The 19,513-nt window shown below is 37.8% G+C and overlaps 1 protein-coding gene across 1 annotated transcript in view; it reads right to left on the bottom strand.

Annotated features, from left to right (window-relative positions):
• RGS22 (regulator of G-protein signaling 22) overlaps positions 1 to 15,432 on the bottom strand; it is a gene marked incomplete at its 3' end in the record, with an annotated part of 61,410 nt that extends 45,978 nt beyond the window's left edge. Inside the window, exons 1-4 of the mRNA XM_008940821.1 lie at positions 15,408 to 15,432; positions 14,783 to 14,811; positions 11,503 to 11,565; positions 2,296 to 2,517 (exon numbers count right to left, since the gene is read on the bottom strand). Coding sequence (XP_008939069.1) covers positions 2,296 to 2,517; positions 11,503 to 11,565; positions 14,783 to 14,811; positions 15,408 to 15,432 — 339 coding nt within the window. The remainder of the gene's footprint in view (positions 1 to 2,295; positions 2,518 to 11,502; positions 11,566 to 14,782; positions 14,812 to 15,407) is intronic.
• Between the last annotated feature and the right edge of the window lie 4,081 nt (positions 15,433 to 19,513).

A 19,513-nucleotide genomic window follows, 5' to 3' on the forward strand; every position in this document is an offset into this window, starting at 1 on the left:
GAAAGATGCTACATTTAATCTGATGGATTTTGTTACCTTGGTTAGCTTCCTTACCCCATGAGCCTTATGCTTTGCTGGGACCCAGTCCAGCAAAGCTTTTAGCACGCGTTTAAGTTTAAGCATGTGTTTAACTTCCCTTGATTAAAGTTAAACACATACTTAAGTGCTTTGCTGAACTGGGGTTTCTCTGAAGTAAGGTATGTGGGATACCAGCCAGTTTCTTTCCATAGTTGTGATCAATCTGATCCAACTCCACAGGTTTTTTTCTTAATATATTTTACAACAAGTTGATCATAAGTACTGATAGGAAGATACTTACCTCCATATCAATAATTTGCAAGTGTGCATGCACAAATGTAGAGAACTTCTGCTTATCTGTACATTTGTAAGAGTCTGAGAGGGAAGTAAAATACAGAGAAAAATACTATTGGGTGTATTTCTTAGGCAAGAAGTGTTTAAATTCAGGCTGTAGCCTGAAAAACCTACTAGGAATCTCCAATCATAGCTTATTTCTGTTAGTAATGCATCAGTGATGGCCTTTATGTAGCAATGTAACATTCAAAGCAACTGTCGATATTGAAGAGATCAGTCAGAGCAGAGTAGGCAGCATCACCCAGTGCCTGGAAGAACAAATCTATTTGGTTTGAACTGAACTACTTGATGCTGTTGATGTGGCATGACTTCTTCTGGTTCAGTCATAGTGAGTTACGATGACAGAAGCTGACTTCTTTCACCTTGTTTAGCTGCAGTAACAATTTTTGGCATGAAGTTTCGCAGGATATTTTGTTGCAGCTCAGCCTTGAGATGCCAAGCTGAACAGGATGAGGCATCTATGTTACCTCTCCAGTAAAGGAGGAGTCAAAAATAAGAAGAAACATCACCCTTTCCCAAAAAAAAAAAAAAGGAGAAGAAAGTGTAGTGAGGTATACTGCTCCTCAAAAGGCTGTAATGCTTCCCATCTATGGAAAATGGCCCAGAGAAAGAAATGTATTCTTAGGTAATAAAAGAACCCTGTGGATCCAAACCACATGAAAGATATAATAGTGGAATGTCTTTGAATTTGTCAAGGTCATCCACAGGTACAATGATGTGAGGTTATCCTAGAGAGCAGTGTTGTGCAACTTGCACAAGCACACAGCATATCCTTAGTTGAATCCTGAAAGCAAGTAAGAAATTTGCAATAGCTCTGCTTTTGTGCTCTCAAGCAAAGTATTTGTGAAAATAATTATTTAATGTGGTAGGGATGTCTGAGACTTGTCCTACTGTAGCATTTCTCCAGTTTAGATGCAAATAATTGCAGTTCACTCTCATTTTCTTAAACGTCATCGCCTTTTGACCTCTGACACTGTTTTCTTTTCCAAAAATTATTAAGCTTGTACTGGGCAGAGCAGCAGTCTGTTACAACTCCCTGCTTTTCTCTCAGCTTTCCAGCTATGACATAATTTAGAGCAGCCGCCTTTAAAAACGTAGCAAGACCTTAGACTGGCCTTGAATTAAATTAACTGAAGCCACATCAGTCACACCAATGCAAAGTAAGCAAGAAAGAAATAAACCAAGTATCACAGTGAAACTTTCTTTTCTCCTCCAAAGCTGTTGTTTAAAGGTAAACTACTACAGGTAATTATACTTTCTTGTACTCTCTCAGGTGCATATGGTGCTTCAACTTCTGACTTTAATCCGCTTAGTTTGGCACTGAAGAAAGCCCTGAAAGTAGACGGGTAAGAATACCAAAACAGATAGTGTCTTAACAAGTCTGAAACAAGAATTTTTTTCTAAAATCCAACATACCTTTCCTTTAATTTAGCTTTGTTGTTGCCAAAGATTATTTTCTCTGGCCATTTCAATTGATGCTAACCACGTAAATCCTCTGGGAATTAATGGAAGAGCTATGTGTTGCCAGACCACAGATGAGCTCATAGCCACACAAGGAAATTAATTAATAAGGAAAGACTGAGATGCATTAGTTTCAGTCAATTTGCACATTCCAGGGATCACTAGTAAAGTAACTGTTGTCATAATATTTTTTCTTTCAATATTAAAAAGTATTCAGACCACACAACTGAATGCTGCCCTACAGAATCTTCAAAATTCCGTGCTTCAGGATGTACATCTGTAATTCCACTCACTTGTCTGCTAGACACATGTGCGTTGCAGGGCATAATTTGGCCCATCATTATGTTTTCCTAACATAAATTAACATTTTTCCCAAGCTACCAAGCCAAGCACAACAGTAACTATTGCCAGTATCTCTACGGTCAGATCTAAATATAAGTTCTGGGGCTATAAGATGCTTACCATAGTGTTGTAACTTGGATCAATATTGAAGGCTGGAGAAGTGCTGTGCATTTCGGAGAGCTGCCCATCATTCTTTGTTTTCCTTAGAACATCATAAATGGGGTTTGGAGGTTTCTGATCATGTAGAATCTTTTTCAGCTGGCATTCCAGGTGTTGTGGGGCATCATTAACTACTTCAAAAACCCCAAAGTCAGAGTTAAACTTAACTGGCTGGGCAAAAGTCTACCAAAAAAAGAGAAAAGTTTAGAAAGTTTGTAACATTGTAATAAGAGAACTCCTTTATTTAAGAAAGTTACTCCTCATAGTATAGAGCCAGCCTAAAAAATGCAAGCTGGTATTGCGAGGCTTGTTTCTCCTGTCTGCTGTAGTTTATGTTCAGGGTCTGGAATAATAATTTTTCTGTGTTCTTGTTCTTCACTGTGCAGCTTTCCAAAGTATTCCTACATTATGTCTCAGCTATGTTTAATTATAAAGAATTTAGTTCATTCTAGATCACAGACCATTCTTTTTCACATGCAAATAATAGATCCAGTATGCAGATATCTATAATATATAATTCACAGCGCCTTTGGTAACTGTTCTGCAAGAGACTACACACCTGCAGGATCAGATATCCAGTGTCATTATCCCATTCATTACCACAATCAATCAAGGTTTGAAAAGATTAACAGTGAAGCTGACCTTTTAAATGTGAGATACATTTGAGGAGGATGAATCTGAAGATTTCCATATATAGGAAATATGGAATTATTCACTGTATGGATATTTGCAGGTCAAACAACTACCAAAACCTATGGTCTGTGGTAAGCTTTAATATACATCACTAGTTCAGTGAGATACTGCATAATACTTGAGGTACACCAAACTTTAACTTCAGCTACGTAATTGTAACTTTTGTCAGCTCCAAAAAAACTGGCCTGTATACATTAAAACAGAGCCTTCTTTCATCTTTTGAGCCCTGATATTAGGTATTTCCCTAAAAAACTATCTTTCAGATTCTCCAAATGAAGAGCAAAAACATGAATGGATTTTACAGAAGTAGTGGGGGTTATCCAAGTCAGTTATGAATAAGAGGTAGTATATAACCAGAGCATATAAGCATCTCCCCACTAAGCTGAAAGACAAGAAGGCATGTTGTATTTAAGAACTGAAAAAAATCCTGTTCATATCCAGACCAAGTGCCAAAAGTCTTTGGCTTCATTCCAGACAGGCTCCCACCTGGTGTTTGCACAGTTGCCATTCCCTTGCACTTAATAAGATTATTTGATTTTTTCAAGCACTGTGTTCTTAATTTCCTTGAACTTCTTCATATATCACATATACCCACAAAGACATAATTCATATAAATACTACATATGCTGAATACATGCTATGTATAATATAAAAATATATTATTGACTGATTTTACTCTTCTTCACACCTATATAAGTCCAAAGTAACCATGCCAGTGTCAGCTGTTTTGTTGCTTCTGTTTGAAGCCCCCTTGTTGATAAATATCTTGCAGAGCAATGTCCAGGATTGAACCATGTGGCTGCAACACGTGGTTACAGCATTCCCTACTTATCCCATAATGTCTCATTGTGGAGGCTCAGCCTGGTAAAGCACGTAGCATGTGAGAGCTTTAAGTGTACCTATGACATCAGACTGTCACTGCTCAGAGCCATGCATTGAACTGCATTAATCTGTTTAGTTACCTAACTTCAGTTGAAATCATGGCTTGGTTTTTGTTCTCTGACACCTTGTGCCTCTTTTGGCATTAATTTTCTCCAGGGCACTCTGCAGTATTTAGTGGTTCTTTTTTCTCCAGATGTACTGAACAGCATTTTAAAGGGCTTTTTTTTGTGTAGTAGATTTCTCTGTACTTGATTCAGACCTCCTCCCAATTTGCTATGTGTACATTTCATTTCTTTTCAAACCTAATTTGGGCTGCTACCAGCTTTTAAGGGACTAACTGTGCAACCTTATTAACAAATATAGTGTACCTTATTTATTTTTTCATGTTTTTAAAAAAGAAACAGAAGAAAGTACACTAAGAATCAAGGTTCTTCAGTCTCTCAGGATTTGAAGTGCTCTTGCTTGTGGAAAAAACAACTGAAGTGCAAATTCCATAATATAAGGCTACATGACTAGATGTGAACAGTTTATTTCAGTTCCATGTTGTTCAACTTGAAAACTAAGCAAAGACAATTCTAGTTCATCACAAGTCTACTTTTAGTTAATCCTTTGTAAGTTACTCTAGATCTAGTTTTTTCAGTATACATTCTAATTAACTGAACAGAAAACATAGGGCAACTTTAACGCAGTGAAATGGTGACTTTTTAAAAAATATAAAGTTTATTGCTATTTTGGGAGTCTGACTACAACTCATTTATAAGACAAATATACTAATGGAAAAAAAGAACATACACTGATGAGAAAAGAAGATTAAGACTTCATACACAATATACTTCACAGAAAAAAAATGTGGTTCTAGTCCAGACTTTTGAGGTGTAGTTACCTATCCCTAGGAACATCAAGAGGCATGCATACTTCTTGTTCAGTCAGACAGTACGCAGTAGATGCTCTTTACTTGGCACTAGTAAGACCACAGCTGAAATACTGCACATCCAGTTTTGGGTTCAGGAAGGCCACTGAGATGGTCAGAGGCTGGAGCACTTGCCCTGTGAGAAGAGGCTGAAGGAAGAGGGCTTGTTTAGCCTGAAGAAGAGACAACTCTAGGAGGACCTAGCAGCAGTCTTACAGTACTTAAAATGAGGCTACTGAGAAGGTAGAGCCAGGATTTTGACAGACATCCATGGGGGGAGAGTAAAAAACCATGGTCATACACTGAAACAATAAGGGTCTCAACTGGATATAAGAAAAAAGGTATTTGTAGGATGATTAGCATTGGAACAGGCTGTCCAGAGAGACTATGGAATTAATTGCTGGAGGTTTTCAGCTAGAGAAAGTGCCAAGCAACCTGGTCTCAATGCTAAATCACTGATCTTGCCTTAAGCAGGAAGCTGAACTACAGACCTCCCCAAAGCTCCTTCCAGCCTGAGCAATCTGTGATTCTGTACAAATCCCAAATCTTACCAGACAGAGCAACTCAAACTATCATATAAAAACATTTTAGAACAGTTAAAACCTCTCTAGAGAAGCATATTTCACTTGCTTTCTTAAGAAAACTAGAATGATAAATCAGAATGATTTTATAAACATAATAAAAGAAGATATAAGTCCTGACCTTCTTAACTCATCCCAATCACCAAGACAAAAGTCAATATGTTACAACAAAAATCAAAACAGTAAACACTCCAAAAACCCCTTGATTTCTTCTCAGAAACATTTTCCCTGTTACAGTAGAGGAGAGAGGGTCAGTCAATCCATTTCCCTTTCATTATGTGGAGAACTTTGGAGCAAAACACACACTCTAATCATTCCCACACATTACAAGCCACAGGAAAAAAAAAAAAAAAAAGCCAAACAACCCAAAACAAACAACAACCGTCAAAAAAAAACCTCTTACAATGTTTCACAGGACAATGAGAGAGGTTTATGGTACCACCAAAATTCTAGGTGATTGCAATAATGCCGAATCTCTTCAGTGAAGATGCCTGTGTTAAGGAGTGAATGATAGCCTGCACTATAAAGGAAGGGGAAAACATTTTCTGTGCCAATCTAATATATTAAGAAACGTCTTTCTTACCCCGCATTTGGCAAACGCTTTGGCTTTTTACAGACAAGTAAAATACACTAACCAAATCGTTCTCTCTCTCTAATTTGGGCCAATTTTTTATCCTTTGAAGATAGAGAGGGAAAACTCCAGAGCCAAATTATACCTCAAGATGTTAAGAAAAATTAAATCAGGTTTGGCAGGAGCCTTGAAGCTTGGGATTCATACATCATCAATTTAACACAGTAAATAGGATCAACAGGGACTTGAGAATACCAACAAATAAGAAGTTGACAGACTGCAAACTATTTAACTCGCAGGAAATTCTCCCCTTGAACCCAGTGTGACCAATGTAACTCAATGCAGTAATCTCAGCTTCAGAAAAAATCTCCAAACAACAAAAAGCTGATTTCAGATTGTGGCGCAGGAATACTATTAAATAAATAAACAATTGTATGTACATTTGTGACAGCAAAGAAATTTCTTAGCTGTCAAATGCACATTGAATATGGTTTCAGCTGGAGAATAAATAGAATACATAATTTCAAAACCTAAATTTATACACTTAACTGAAGGGAAGGCAAATTTCTCTCAGCCCTCCCAAAACAATATCCATCACCATGTTGCCAGGATATCAGACATATAAATCTCACTGTTCTCTGCCTTAACAGTTTTCAGATATTCTCAATTTCAGACACACTTAACAAATGTGTAAATATGTTCGCCACATCCCATCCCAAATAATGTAGTTTAATCCCAAGAGAAACAGAATGACCACAGCTTGGCTTCCTCCTAGGTTAAGGCCCTGAAAGAGTAGGAATGAACAGAGACCTCACCCAGGAGCTTTGCCAAAACTTCTTTAAGATGGGTATGTGTGTATCATAAATAAATGTCAGTGAGAATCCAGACCAGAAGAGGATTTGAGCAGCTCTGTGAAGTGCCCAGAAAATTCACACTGCACATGATCAGTGGCAATTCTCCCACTGACTTCAATGAGTCCAAGATTTCCCCTCCATTCATGAGTGAGACACAAGTCACAACCACACACCACAATCTAATTGAGAGAGAACTACTTTTTGAGCAGACTCACTACCAATAAAAAAAGAGGTCAGGAATACCTTTGCTTCCTTAAATGTCAAAGATATCAAGCCTGTTTTAGACCTGGGTAAGTCTAAACATAACGTGCATGTTGGGCCTTATTTATGTAAAAGCCTTTCTAAGGGAGGCACCTGCAGCCTCCCTCCACACATCTGAAAAAGACAAGAGGAAACAAATGAGTATACACTGGTGCCCTGAATCGATGCATTGAGTTATTCACAGCCGTCTTCAAAACAGAGAAGGGTCTGAACTGTACAGTGAAGTGGATTACTTTTTTGCTTTCTGCCCTTTCCAGCATCTGCTCCTCATAGAAGAGGCCTCTTTTTACTCTTGATCATGTAGAAAATAGCCAAGCTTGCTGGGTTGAGATGCAGGACCAACTTAAGCCAGAACTAACGTAAGCTGGTGGAGAGTTGCTAAGTCTGCAGAAGTTCTTGTTTTACACCAAGCTTAAGCAAGGACAGGAGGCAAGCAGCTTGCTTATCTGGCCAGAGAACAGGACAGACATGGAAGTTTTGTGGATGAACACTGGGATAAGGTGTGGCAACCGTAACACCTAGGGCGAGGTGGAAGCCTTGCAACCCAAAATTGTATCCATTAAGCTAGAGGGACAATGGTGAAAGCCACACTGTGTAACAACTTCACCTCTGCAGCAAACCTTGGATCATCCTCCCAATAACATAGCATGCTTTGTTGAGAGCTAACCAGTACCTGACATGGAACTCAGCCTCACCTCCTCAGGAGTGTAAATATGGCATTTATATACCTTTGTTTTGAGGACAAGAACTTCAACAACTGGATGGCTCAATGGGCCTAGACTTCTCCCTGTTAGCAGGGTACCACCTCTTTCAATATGAAATCATGCCTCCACTATCTCACAGATGATACCTGGATGAATTGTTGTTATTATTACTGGCTAGCTTTAGAATATTCAGCACTAATGTAGTAAGTGTATTTATGAACAGCAATTCCAAACTTGTTATATTTGTTGCTTCAATAAATTATCCGTGTCCTCAACATTTGTTAAACTCTCTCAGTGAAAGCCCTTGACAAGGCTCTGAAACAGGAACTGTCTCAGTGAAAGTCCTCAGCAGGGCTCTGAAACAGGCAAACATTGACTCTGATAGGTTCCTATACTCATAACCATTTGAACATAAACAGTCAGCCAAGTCTGGGAGTAGGACTGGATCCAGGTGCACCTAGCCTTCTCTTTTAGAAAGAGCCTAGAAAGCAAGGTCCTTTCTGAACCTTGTGTCTCAACAAGGTCACCCCCAGCCATCTTACAGAGGCCTCCTCTTAATGCGACAGGCAGCACTAAGTTTTCAGAAAGACTGTTTGGCCCAAATTTTATTACTTGAGCTTTAGTAGTTTTCAGAATCATCACCTCCATCAAATTCTTGGTCCCAGATTACTCAGCAGAGAGCTTGTATAGTGAGAATGACTTTCAAAAGAAGTAGTCTTCAAATCTGAAGTTTATAAAATTGTGGTCACTTGGTAGCTTTCTGCTGCAAAGGAAATACACAGCCAGGGTCTCTCCACCAAGAGTGTGATCTCCTGAATATGCTTCAGCTGAGGTACAGTTAGCTCTTGTCTCTAGTGCAGCTTCTTAAGGTTGCAAAGAGGAGGAGTATGTCTTCATCAGCATCACTGGTCACTGGAAAATTAGGAGTGAGGCCCCAGCATGGACTTAGGATGAAGTGAGTAGCGGGTAGCTTGTAGAGTGCAGGAGAAAAAACTCGACATTACTGCACTTTCGTACTGTGGCTTCCAGTACTGAGCTGGATGGCAGTTTCTGACTTCTGAATTTTCGTTGCTGGCTAAACATATGCTTACATGTTTTAAATACATGGATCAAAGATTTAAATTCCAGGGGTGCCTGACCAGCTAGAAATGGAAGTGTAACCAGTCCAATGTTGCTCTTAAATCTTTTATTTTAGATTAGTTACTAACGGAGGAGTAACTTGTTTGTATGTCATGTAATTGGTTTCTGCTACTGTGAAATCACTATATTACTGGCAATAAGTGCCCTCATGAGGTTTTTTTATGTATTAATTTATCTTTCAAAAATATTTTTTGTACAAGCTATCCTTCATTGCCGTATATAGATCTTTGGTATGCCTAGATATTCATATCAGATTATACTGAATATTATGATAGCAACAGGATCACTCAAAGGACATACAGTAAATTAAAGCAAAAAAAAAATCTGCTGCTGCTGTAGGAAATCCCCAGTGATACAATTTTCCATACACTAGTGGTGCATTATAAATCAACACAGAGGCAGTCTCCTAAAATAAGCGTATGCTACACCTGATTTCTTGTATCAAGTCACATAATATTTTCAGTTTAACTTGTTGCCTAACTACTAGCACACCTGGGTAATACTGTTCCCAGGCAACAGCATATAAGCACAACAAGAACATAGGAATGGAAATTTCAATGCAGTGTTTTAGTAGAAACCTTCTGAGAAGGAGAGGAAAATTAGGACTATAAGGTATACAAACCACAGAACTCAAGACATTAATATAACTTAATCCCAAAGTGGGTAAATCCTCAGGAAAAGATCAAAGAGAAAACAAAACCAATTATAAGAACATTACAGATAAAAAAATCATTAATACAGCATCTGTTTTCATGAAGATATGTAAATATATAGAATAGAGACCATGTGTCATCTTAGAAACCTATCACGATGAGCAGTGTAAAACAGTGTTTACTCGGGAGTGTCTGTGAACTCTTTTCTGTGGGCTTCCAGAGCTGTCAGGAGTGCCTGGACAATCACTGCAGTTCATAGCTGCTGAGCTGCACCAGGACCGTGGGCTGAGGAGCCCTCTGAGGCCAAGGGGAATTTTGGCCTCTAACAGATGTCCTGAAATCTATTAATGTCTAAGGAGACACAGAGACTGAGCAGGCTGAACTTCTTACCCACTCCATCCTCTCTGATTTGGGGAAAACTTGAAGCATAGTTTCCAAATAAGTGCCAAAGGCATGGAGGATGGTATTTCTGTACTAAGAACAATCTGGCACAGGGAAGGAGGCCTGGATTTAAAAGGTACATAGTTAGGCTTGGATTTAGACAGATATCCTAAAGCAGCTGCAAGGGGTAGGGGAGAGAAGTAGGAGAAAAAAAAAAAAAAAACAAAACAAAACAAAACAAAACAAAAAAAAAAAAAAAAAAAAAAAAAAAAAAAAAACACCACACTCTCACCACACATTTTCTTCCATCTGTAAAAATTATTCTTAGGAATCTTGCAGTGGGGTGAAAGCATATAAAGGCTGAGCTCCTGAAAGAAGTCTGTATTGCTGCTATGCACAAAACCCACACCATGGTATGGAGTTAATACATCCAGATTCTCTTTTAAGATAAAAAAATATTACCATCATTAGTTCTGCAGGTCCTATTATGTGTACTTTTACAGAAATCTGTGATGTGGCTTAGCACATCTATGTCTAGTTCAGTTTGTTAAGCCTGAATCACAACTGAATTTATTCCAATAATGACCGAATCATAGCCTTAGTTTCAAGGAGCATCAAGAAATATTCTGCCCCTTCTCAATGCTGGTGGTAGTTCCTACCAAGCAAGTTGCAGAAACTGGTATATGTTCTCATTTTGCAGCCTGTTGGACTGTAGTGCTTTAAGAGAGGGACAGGCTGTGGGGGCAGCTCTGGGATCAATTGGCTGGGAGACCCCATGGGAGGCATGAGTGATACTGCAGAAAGGTCTGTGCCACCTTACAGGGGAGTATAGGTGGGAGGTATGGGGATGGAGAGAATGGGAATAGTCAGGAACAGATCTAATAAAATTAAATTGAGTGAGGTTGCCATGTCAAGGAAGCAGGACAGTGCATATGATTGTCATAAGAGTCAAATATAGGGCATCTGGTTAAATATAGGGCACTGGGCAGGGTGGTCTAAACTGCAACTGGATCTCCACAGAGAATATATTGTACAGCTATATTCTTCTAGCTGCAGACAAATGAGGAAGAGAAGGGGAGTGCTGACTTTGAGACCTTCACATCCATGGAGAGAAACAGAGTTAGTTCCTGAGCTAAAATGTTTATTTATCACCAAGTACATCATCAGAAGAATGTAAAAGGCAAACATTTTTTATGTCAACATGTCATGATACTGGAGTAAAAGTGAACTCCTTATACTTCCAAAGTATTTATGTGTCTCTTTCATTTCCTAGTCATATTAATGTGGTGCACTGTTATTTAAGTATGTAAATTTGCAAGAGAAAAATCTGTCCTCAGAAGTCCAGATACTGTGTTATTTTCCCTGATACTGATAATAACATTGAGCATTAAGAACTGTTACCATTAAAATACAGACATATTGTATAAGCCATTTAACTACTCAGTGGCAAAACACAAAATGTTCCAAGCTGGATTACCTTGCTATTAATCTCAGTAAGGTATTTCTTATGTTTTGCAGGGGTACTGTAAGGTACTTACCGGCAAACTCAGAAATTCGTTAAAGTAGTCCACAAGCATATCATCTGTGGCTAAGCATTCCTCCTACAGAGAGACAAAACCACAAAGCAAGGCTTGTAGGAGTCTGCGTTAACATACTTTGAATGCACTATTGCCTCAAACCATGATTTTTCCATGAGATATGACATGCAAACTTTCGCAAAATGTTATTTCCTGTTTTTGAGAACATAATCATTGCATCATTGTTATATTCCAGCCATTGCACACTGCAGAGGTCCTTAGCAATATAAAACAACACACTTGAAAGTAAATCCTTTGCCAAGAAATTTACAGACAAACCTTCATAAACCAAACAGCTTCTAAGTTCTGGAAATACGCATGTTTACTTTTGAAAAAAAATGTGCATAAGCTAACAGTCTAGAAATTCCCCACATTATAACTTTCACTCTTGCATCTGGGAAGGAGGGGTGTATAAAAGTTCACGACAGACTGTTTCGGCTCCCACACTGCTGATTGGGGATGTTCAGGGAATAAAAGAGAGTTCACTGATCTATAATTTGGCTCACCAAGCAAGCTGTGAATGCGATGCTTTAAATCTTGCAAAACTAGAAGTCTTCCTGTTGACCTCATCACAAGTGAAGATTGCATCTGCTTGTGGTTTTGCACCCTTTCTGACCCCTGCATTTTAAATCCGCTAATAAGATCCAAAAATTGTAAATGTAAATTTTTTTTTTCTATTGACAAATCAGTAAGTATGGATCCAAATCTTATTTCTACGGTGCTCAGTACCACCACCACACCCATTTCAATTCAACAGAAGGTAAAACTGGAACATTATTCCACTGGTCTTCAGAAATCTGTCTTCAGTATAACGAAGACTCCTAAACAGGTTTTAATAGCTTCATTTTCTTGAATATTATTTCTGCTTTGCAAGACAGAGAGAATACACCTAAATCAAATGTATTTGGCAATAACACCAAAGGTCTGGCAACACAAATCTTTTTTCTCTTTCTTAAGTTCATAGCATTGAAATGCACTAGTAAGGAACAGCATTAAAGAAAGGTTATGCACTGTGTACATGGTATCACTTGTAGGCAGGTGGTATCTTGGTCCACGTCTAGCCTAAACAGAGACATCTTGTACTCAGGTTTTTTAATATAAAATTAGGTAGGACACTGTGTGCTGGGTGACAAGTCAGAATCAGATCTGATAGTGTTTGTGCGGCCTTAATCTGCCAACATTTATTCCTTACCACTTGTGGTTGCTGCTGTGACTGAAAGAGGGCAGGCAAGGTAGCTCACGCTCGCCCTGGAAAACACTGACAACACTGAGGGCAGGGCCTCCCGCATTGTGAGCCCGTGCTTTATTTGCATCGTGGGCCCATGGTCCAATGCAGTTGCAGTACCATGGACCTAGAGATGTTAGGGCACTGATTAAATAGGATAATTCACCTAAGTGTCAAACCCAAAGCATTTCAAAGTCAACAGAAAATCCTCTCACTTACATCATTAGACAATCAATCAGATCCAGAAATCTAAATTCAGCAAGTGTTAATACAATTAACAGGAAAAAAATCACTGGAAACAAGCTGCAGGCTCCCTCATATTTAGTTTGGGTAGCACACAATTAGATCTGACACTAGTAAGGATGAATCTGAAGATGGCTAGATATGATAACACCCCATGAAAATATTTTATTGTTTCAAAGGGCTTACTCAAAACAATTAATTTATTACTGTCTGAAGCATAAACTCTTTAAGATTAGGCAGGTAACGTTTTTAATTTGCCAAGGATATAATTCTCTGTAGTCCCATATAACAGCAAGAGATGTAAACACAGTGGTTCGATTAATCAATAAAAGGTTTATGATCTTATTAATGCAAGCTTTACTACTTACTGATCTTACTGCTTCTGTATATAATATACTTAAAAACCTATGGGTTTTAGAGTTTTGTTGGGTTTTTTTTGTGGTCAGTCTTTGTTTGAAAACATAATTGCACTATCTTATTTACACATTATAGGTTATGGGGTTGCATACATGATACTACAGCTTAGATTTGTGTCAGGAAGCATTTTGTTTCCTTTCTTTCCTTACCATCTTTCCCGCTGCACAGTCCATGACTAGAAAAAGCTGCCTCACCATTTCAAGTGGAGGTCAAAGTGTGCTAAAAATTGGTCCAAAACTGGAGTTTTGCCTTCATGCAATTTGTGTACATATAGGAATGTCCTGGGCCTGGTTTCTATCACTCTTTTTAACATTGAAAGGAATTTAAAAATTATCTTGGCAATGGTATACAACAATTTCATAGATACTTTGTGGAAACAAATCTAATGACTTTGTCTACAGTATTTGATAGCTTTCTCTATTCCTGATATAATGAAAAAGTACAGAAACACAAACATTAAACACCAAAAGAGAAGTTGAATATGGGTAAAAGTGGCATCATCTTGAAAGACTTGCACTTCATGTTGCAGCACCGATTAAAATGATAAATACTTTTCCATTCTTGAGAAAATATACAATAAATGTCAAAAGTTAAATTCGGTATAAAACCCCAATCCTGCATACAACTCTGACAGCTTCATGTCCCTGTGTGAAGTTTGCCTGGAACCAGATATGTCGAGTAACATTAGGTTGCATTAAACCTTGATTTTGCAGGTTATGTAAATATGCAATCGAGACATGTTCTTATGTAGATATAAACATATATATATGCTAGATTTCTGCCATATATTTTTTTTCCTGAATTTGTGTTTATTTATGATAATAAATAGTATAAATAAAATAGTATCCAGAAGCTCCCAAAAGGAATAACAATACATTTATACTTTAAAATACACAATTACAAAGGCATCTAAAATGGGGGAGGGGCAAATGTTACCTAAGCTACAGAATTTAAAGTGTCATTTCACATGACAAACATATACACATTTCAAATGAGAAAATAAACATCAGGGGACTCTTACAATGACCTATGAGCAAAGGGCAGAAAAGGTAGAGAAGACTGTTAAACCTGTCATGCTGAACCTTCCAGTTGATGGTTTCCTTCCTTCATCCTATTTCATTTTGCTTTCTATTTCCATCTTTATTCTCCATAGTCTCCAGTTACTCTTTTTTTTTTTCCTAATTACTTTCAAAATGAGCTTTTTTGTCTGAGAAAATTGTGAGAAATTACTCAATACTCCATACTTTACAGAAGAAATGAAAAAAACAGACAACAGCTTTAAAAGAAGTTTTTTGCTTCTTTTGCTCTACAGTTGCATGACAAAAAGAAAGATCAATCCTTCTAAAGCATACTTACAAAGACTTCTTCTGTTATACATGGAGGCTCTGAAACAAAAATTAAATATATGTTATCCAAGCAATACAGTTAAGCTTGTTCAACTACAATTACCCAACAGAAACAAGAAGTAGTGAAGCATGACAAGCTTCCTGGATATTCTGAAATGAAATAACTCAGCCTGGGGAAATAAAATAAACTCTAGAAACATGCAGTAATGTTGACCTTTGCATGCAAAGGTTGACTATCACAACAATTATTTAAATATAATTCAAGTGTTATTTACCTAGATTAATTCTCATACATATCGGTTAACTTCTTGTCAGCTTTTCTCTACAAAAGTGATTACTAGAAGCTTGCTGGGTTTAATGCAAATACAGATATATATGACACCCTGGTAGCCTTGAACAGCAAGTAGTATGAATAATATGATGCAACTCATAAGAGTGTAATTGTGGGTGTTCTTAGATAACCAAATCTCACTTGTTCTAGGAGAGTATTTGTGTTGCTATTTGAAGAAAGTTCTCTTTTCAGACTGATTAATTTTGCTGGACAAGTTTAAACCCAGCAGTTGAAAATCCCCCCCTTTTGTATCAGCCTGGGGTCAGACTTCTGCCCTGCGCCCCGCGGGAGGAGCACTACTTACCGGTGGTAAGCCTCTTCGGCTGCATCCTGGAGCCACGTGCATCAGGGCCAGCTCCCACACCTGCAAGCTAACTTCATTTGCAAGGGTGAAATCCTTAACAGCAGACCAGAAATAGAAGCTGCAGAGTTCCTGGGCCTGGCTGAGGACTGTCGGTCTGCAGCACCAGGGCAGGCTGGCTCACAACAAAGCGGGGTTGCTATGGCACTGCAAACAATGCATGGGATGAGCTGAGTAAATAGTTTTACTGCTGATGCAAATCTCCCCGAAGCAGACTTGAATATCAGTCACACTGATGATGTGGTCCCAGAAGAGATCATAGAACATATTGGGTTGGAAGGGACTTCTAAAGGCCATCTAGCCCCACCCCCCAGTGTTGCCTGTGAACTCCAATTATCCCAAATGAGATATCTGTGGACCAGGAATCTGAGGATACTTGCAGCAAGAAATTAAATTAAATGCTCTTTTCTCAAATGATCTAGCCAATTCTTAGTCTAAAAATACATTCTGGCTTTCCCTGTGTTAGCAAAACACTCCAGCCATGTAGGATTTTACATTTAAAAAAAAAAAAAAAAACAACAACAAAACCAAACCTCAAAAATACATCTCATGACAAATGGATTTATATCATGTATCAAATAATTCTGCATCCATAAACACGCTGTAAGGCTTGATCCCAAGTAGCAAAGTCAGCCCTATCTGTGGTAGAGAACTTCCACTGCAGTCGAGTAAGAAAAGGTGAAGAGCTTCATACTGCTAAGGCTGACATGAGACCTTGGCTGTTTCCTAACAAAAAGTGTTGTGCCAGAAACACAACCTGCAGCCTTGGTAACAGCCTTCTCTGCTTCCGTCTGCTGCAGTATGATCAGTATTCTGACAAAATATTAGATACCCTCAAGTTCTCCATATGCAAATTCTATTTAATAACAGGATAAAGAGTAGATTAACACTGAATGGCATATTTTTAAACACGTGATTTCTTAGTGCCATGTATCAGGACATGTTCCACGGTGATTTTGAAATATTTCAAAAAGGTTTACCTAATGTATACATGAGAAATATACATAACAAGATAGTCCATAAAATGTAAAGCAAAACCTTTCCAAAAGGTAAAAAAATTGCATTGCTATGAGACCACATTGTACCGTAAAGAAACTGCTTAATATCATTTAAATTAATGTTCATTCTACTCCTTTCCTCCATGCGCTTTTGTTGTTGGGCTTTTTTTGTTTGGTTGGTTGGTTTTTTGGGTGTTTTGTTTTGTTTTGTTTTGTTTTTTCCTGATATAGGTTAAGACGTAGCCTTTTGTGTATAAAATTTGCCTAAGCTTCCCTAGTTGTTTGTAGTTTTTGAAGAAAACAAAATAGAAACATGAGAAATACACCTTTTTTTAAGTCAGAAGTGGAAGCCACAAGTCAGCTTGAATAATATTCACATTTAGAAACCAGGCAATAAAAAAAGCAAAAGTCTTTGTTCTCTCCTTCTGTCATCTGGAATATTTTGGTATAAAACTTAGGTCTTTGTGCTCTTCATAGTGTTCTTCAGATATTGCATTTTGGATTAAGCTCATGAGGAAATACATGCTGTACTCTCTCATGGAGAACTGGTTAACAGTAATTATAACTTTCTCATTATCTTTAGCTAACAACACACATTTAGGTCAAATATTTTGTGTGCATTTTTCAGTCCTGACTTTATATTGCCAGTTAAAAGTTAATCAGCTGGTGAAGCTGAGATATAAAAATTAAGCTCATTTTCCTCTTTTTCCACTTTTTTCTTTCTATACTTTTATTATAATTTTAATTATTGTTTCATAAGTATAGTCAGAGCCATGATCTATCCCAAAAAAACATTTGATCTTGTAGAAAAGATGATCAGCTAGACAGGATGGAGAATAAGTTCTAAAAGGGGTGATATCAGTAAAACTCTAGGCAAGAGAAAGCATAAAGCCTAGAAGTAGGCTTCAAATTATTAGCATTTTTTAAAAAGTAGTAGTCCAGCAGAAGATCTGCACAGAAAGACAAATGGGGGAACAACAGAAATTGGTCCTCTCTATTCCTGCTATCTTCTGCTCATTACTGAAGAGCCACTTGAAGGGGTGAATTTTCAGTCAAGACCTTAATCTGTCATTGTTGCTTTCCTCCACATTTCCCAGGAATTTATGCTTTCAGCCACTTGCCAGGGAAAGTACTTCAAAGCATCACCCAGGCAAATCAGATCAAAACTTCTGAGACAGCTTTTCACTCGAAGAAACGAGTGTATAAGCTATGTCAGCTTGCAGGATGAAGAAGTCTTGTGACTTCCTCAAGCAGAGACAAATTGAATTGCTCTATTAAATTCAAATGCACACTTAAGGTTTTAGGTGCCTGTGTTTGATTCCTAGCAGTGGTCACAGTGAAGTCATTAACATCTCCATAATTAATTACTCATTCAAAAAAGTAGCAAGTACCATTTAAAAACACATATGGGCATCTAGAGGGAACTCCAACTGCAGCTATGAACTAATTCCCATCAATTTTCAATAGAAGTGCCTCATCTCAGACATAGATGGGGATTTTGACATGTGATACCTTTAATAACTAAGTACCTTTACAGAAATCCAACTTTAGTTAAATTTAACTACTCTTTTTGGATGATTGCCACATTTCAGCTCTTGCATCTGAAAGCAGCAATCTTAAACTGGAAACAGGTGCTAGGAAACATTTAAATAACTGCAGAACTGCCAAAATGGGAGTCAGGTCCTGAGACAAAAAGCACAAATCGATCTTCAGATAGCTAGCCCTTAAATGCCTTAAATTATTCTGTTGGCAAAATGACAGAAGCTGCCTGTTGTGCTGGTATGGCCTCTGTGTGCTGAATCTGATAGTCCTAGATTACAGCACAGTTTAATGCAATTCTGTGACTGTCAGAGAAAGTCAATGCAGATACCCGAGAAAATAGTTATTGGGAAATGAGCCCTCAAAACAGTTCTGAAAAGAAAAAAAAATATTTCCTGAAGATAGTCTAGGCAAAGAGGGGAACAAAAAAAAAAAAGTGCTTGAAAATAAAATAGGAAAGGCTAAAGAATAAAGGAAGAGATGCAACATAGCTTTAGTCTATCAGCATCAGAAATATTTTACTGGTGGAGGATACTGTCGGGAGGAAGGCAAGTTCAGAGAGCTTGACCTCTACAAAAGTCTCTATTTGGATATTAACTGGAGAATATTCCTTGACTTGTGCAAGTCATCAACGGTCCAAGGATTCCTATAACAGTCTTATTCCACCAGAACAAGGTCGAGGTATTTCATCAGGATTAAAGGCTTTAAACAATACTTGATTTCCCTTTACTTAGTATGAGCCTCAAAAAAGATAAAGGGAATACAGAGGCTTATGTGGAAAGTGAATAAGAATTTGGAATGCCACTTAGCCATTTTTGATACACATTTGGACTCTTGCTACCTCATACATGCCAGCTACCTACTTCATACCTACAGCCATCTGATCCCTTCAGAAATCTGTATTAGTGTCTTAAGAAATAACTGTTAGAACTTTAGAAGAATGTGACACTACCTTTTCTAACTTTGGGAAGGAGCATTAAGACTTCATTGACAAAACTTCAGTGAGATTGTGTCAGCTTGCAGAAGTGTATTAGAAATAAAGTCATTCTTGAAGACAACATAAAAATCAGAAAAGAACTACTAGGCCTGCAGCTATCAAACCACATACAAGATAAAAAAAAAATGGCAGGGTGCGTAAGTTTACAGCACAGTAGAGAGAGGTTTTCAGTAACAGCCCTAGTAGAGTTGACATAGCATATCTTTCATCTGAAACATAAGATACAGGTCAGAAGAAAGTATGACAGTTATTTCTCACAGACATTTCACTATCTGAGGATGTATCAGAAATTTTGGTACTATATACAAAAGATTGCATTGTCTCTGTCTATTTTTCATGTAGCTAAATTTGAGCCTTGGTTTTTAGTACATTTTGGCTGTGCTAATTTAAGCTTTGCAAGTTTACCATGACTTCTTACTTATGCAAGCAAAATTTCATGACAATTTTTATTTTTCTGGGGTTACTCGTAGCTTGGTTTAAATCAGGTCAGTTCCTTGATCTTGGCATAACAGGTA

This window comes from Merops nubicus, unplaced genomic scaffold, assembly GCF_000691845.1.
Source record: "Merops nubicus isolate BGI_N331 unplaced genomic scaffold, ASM69184v1 scaffold7695, whole genome shotgun sequence".
Taxonomy (NCBI): Eukaryota; Metazoa; Chordata; class Aves; order Coraciiformes; family Meropidae; genus Merops; species Merops nubicus.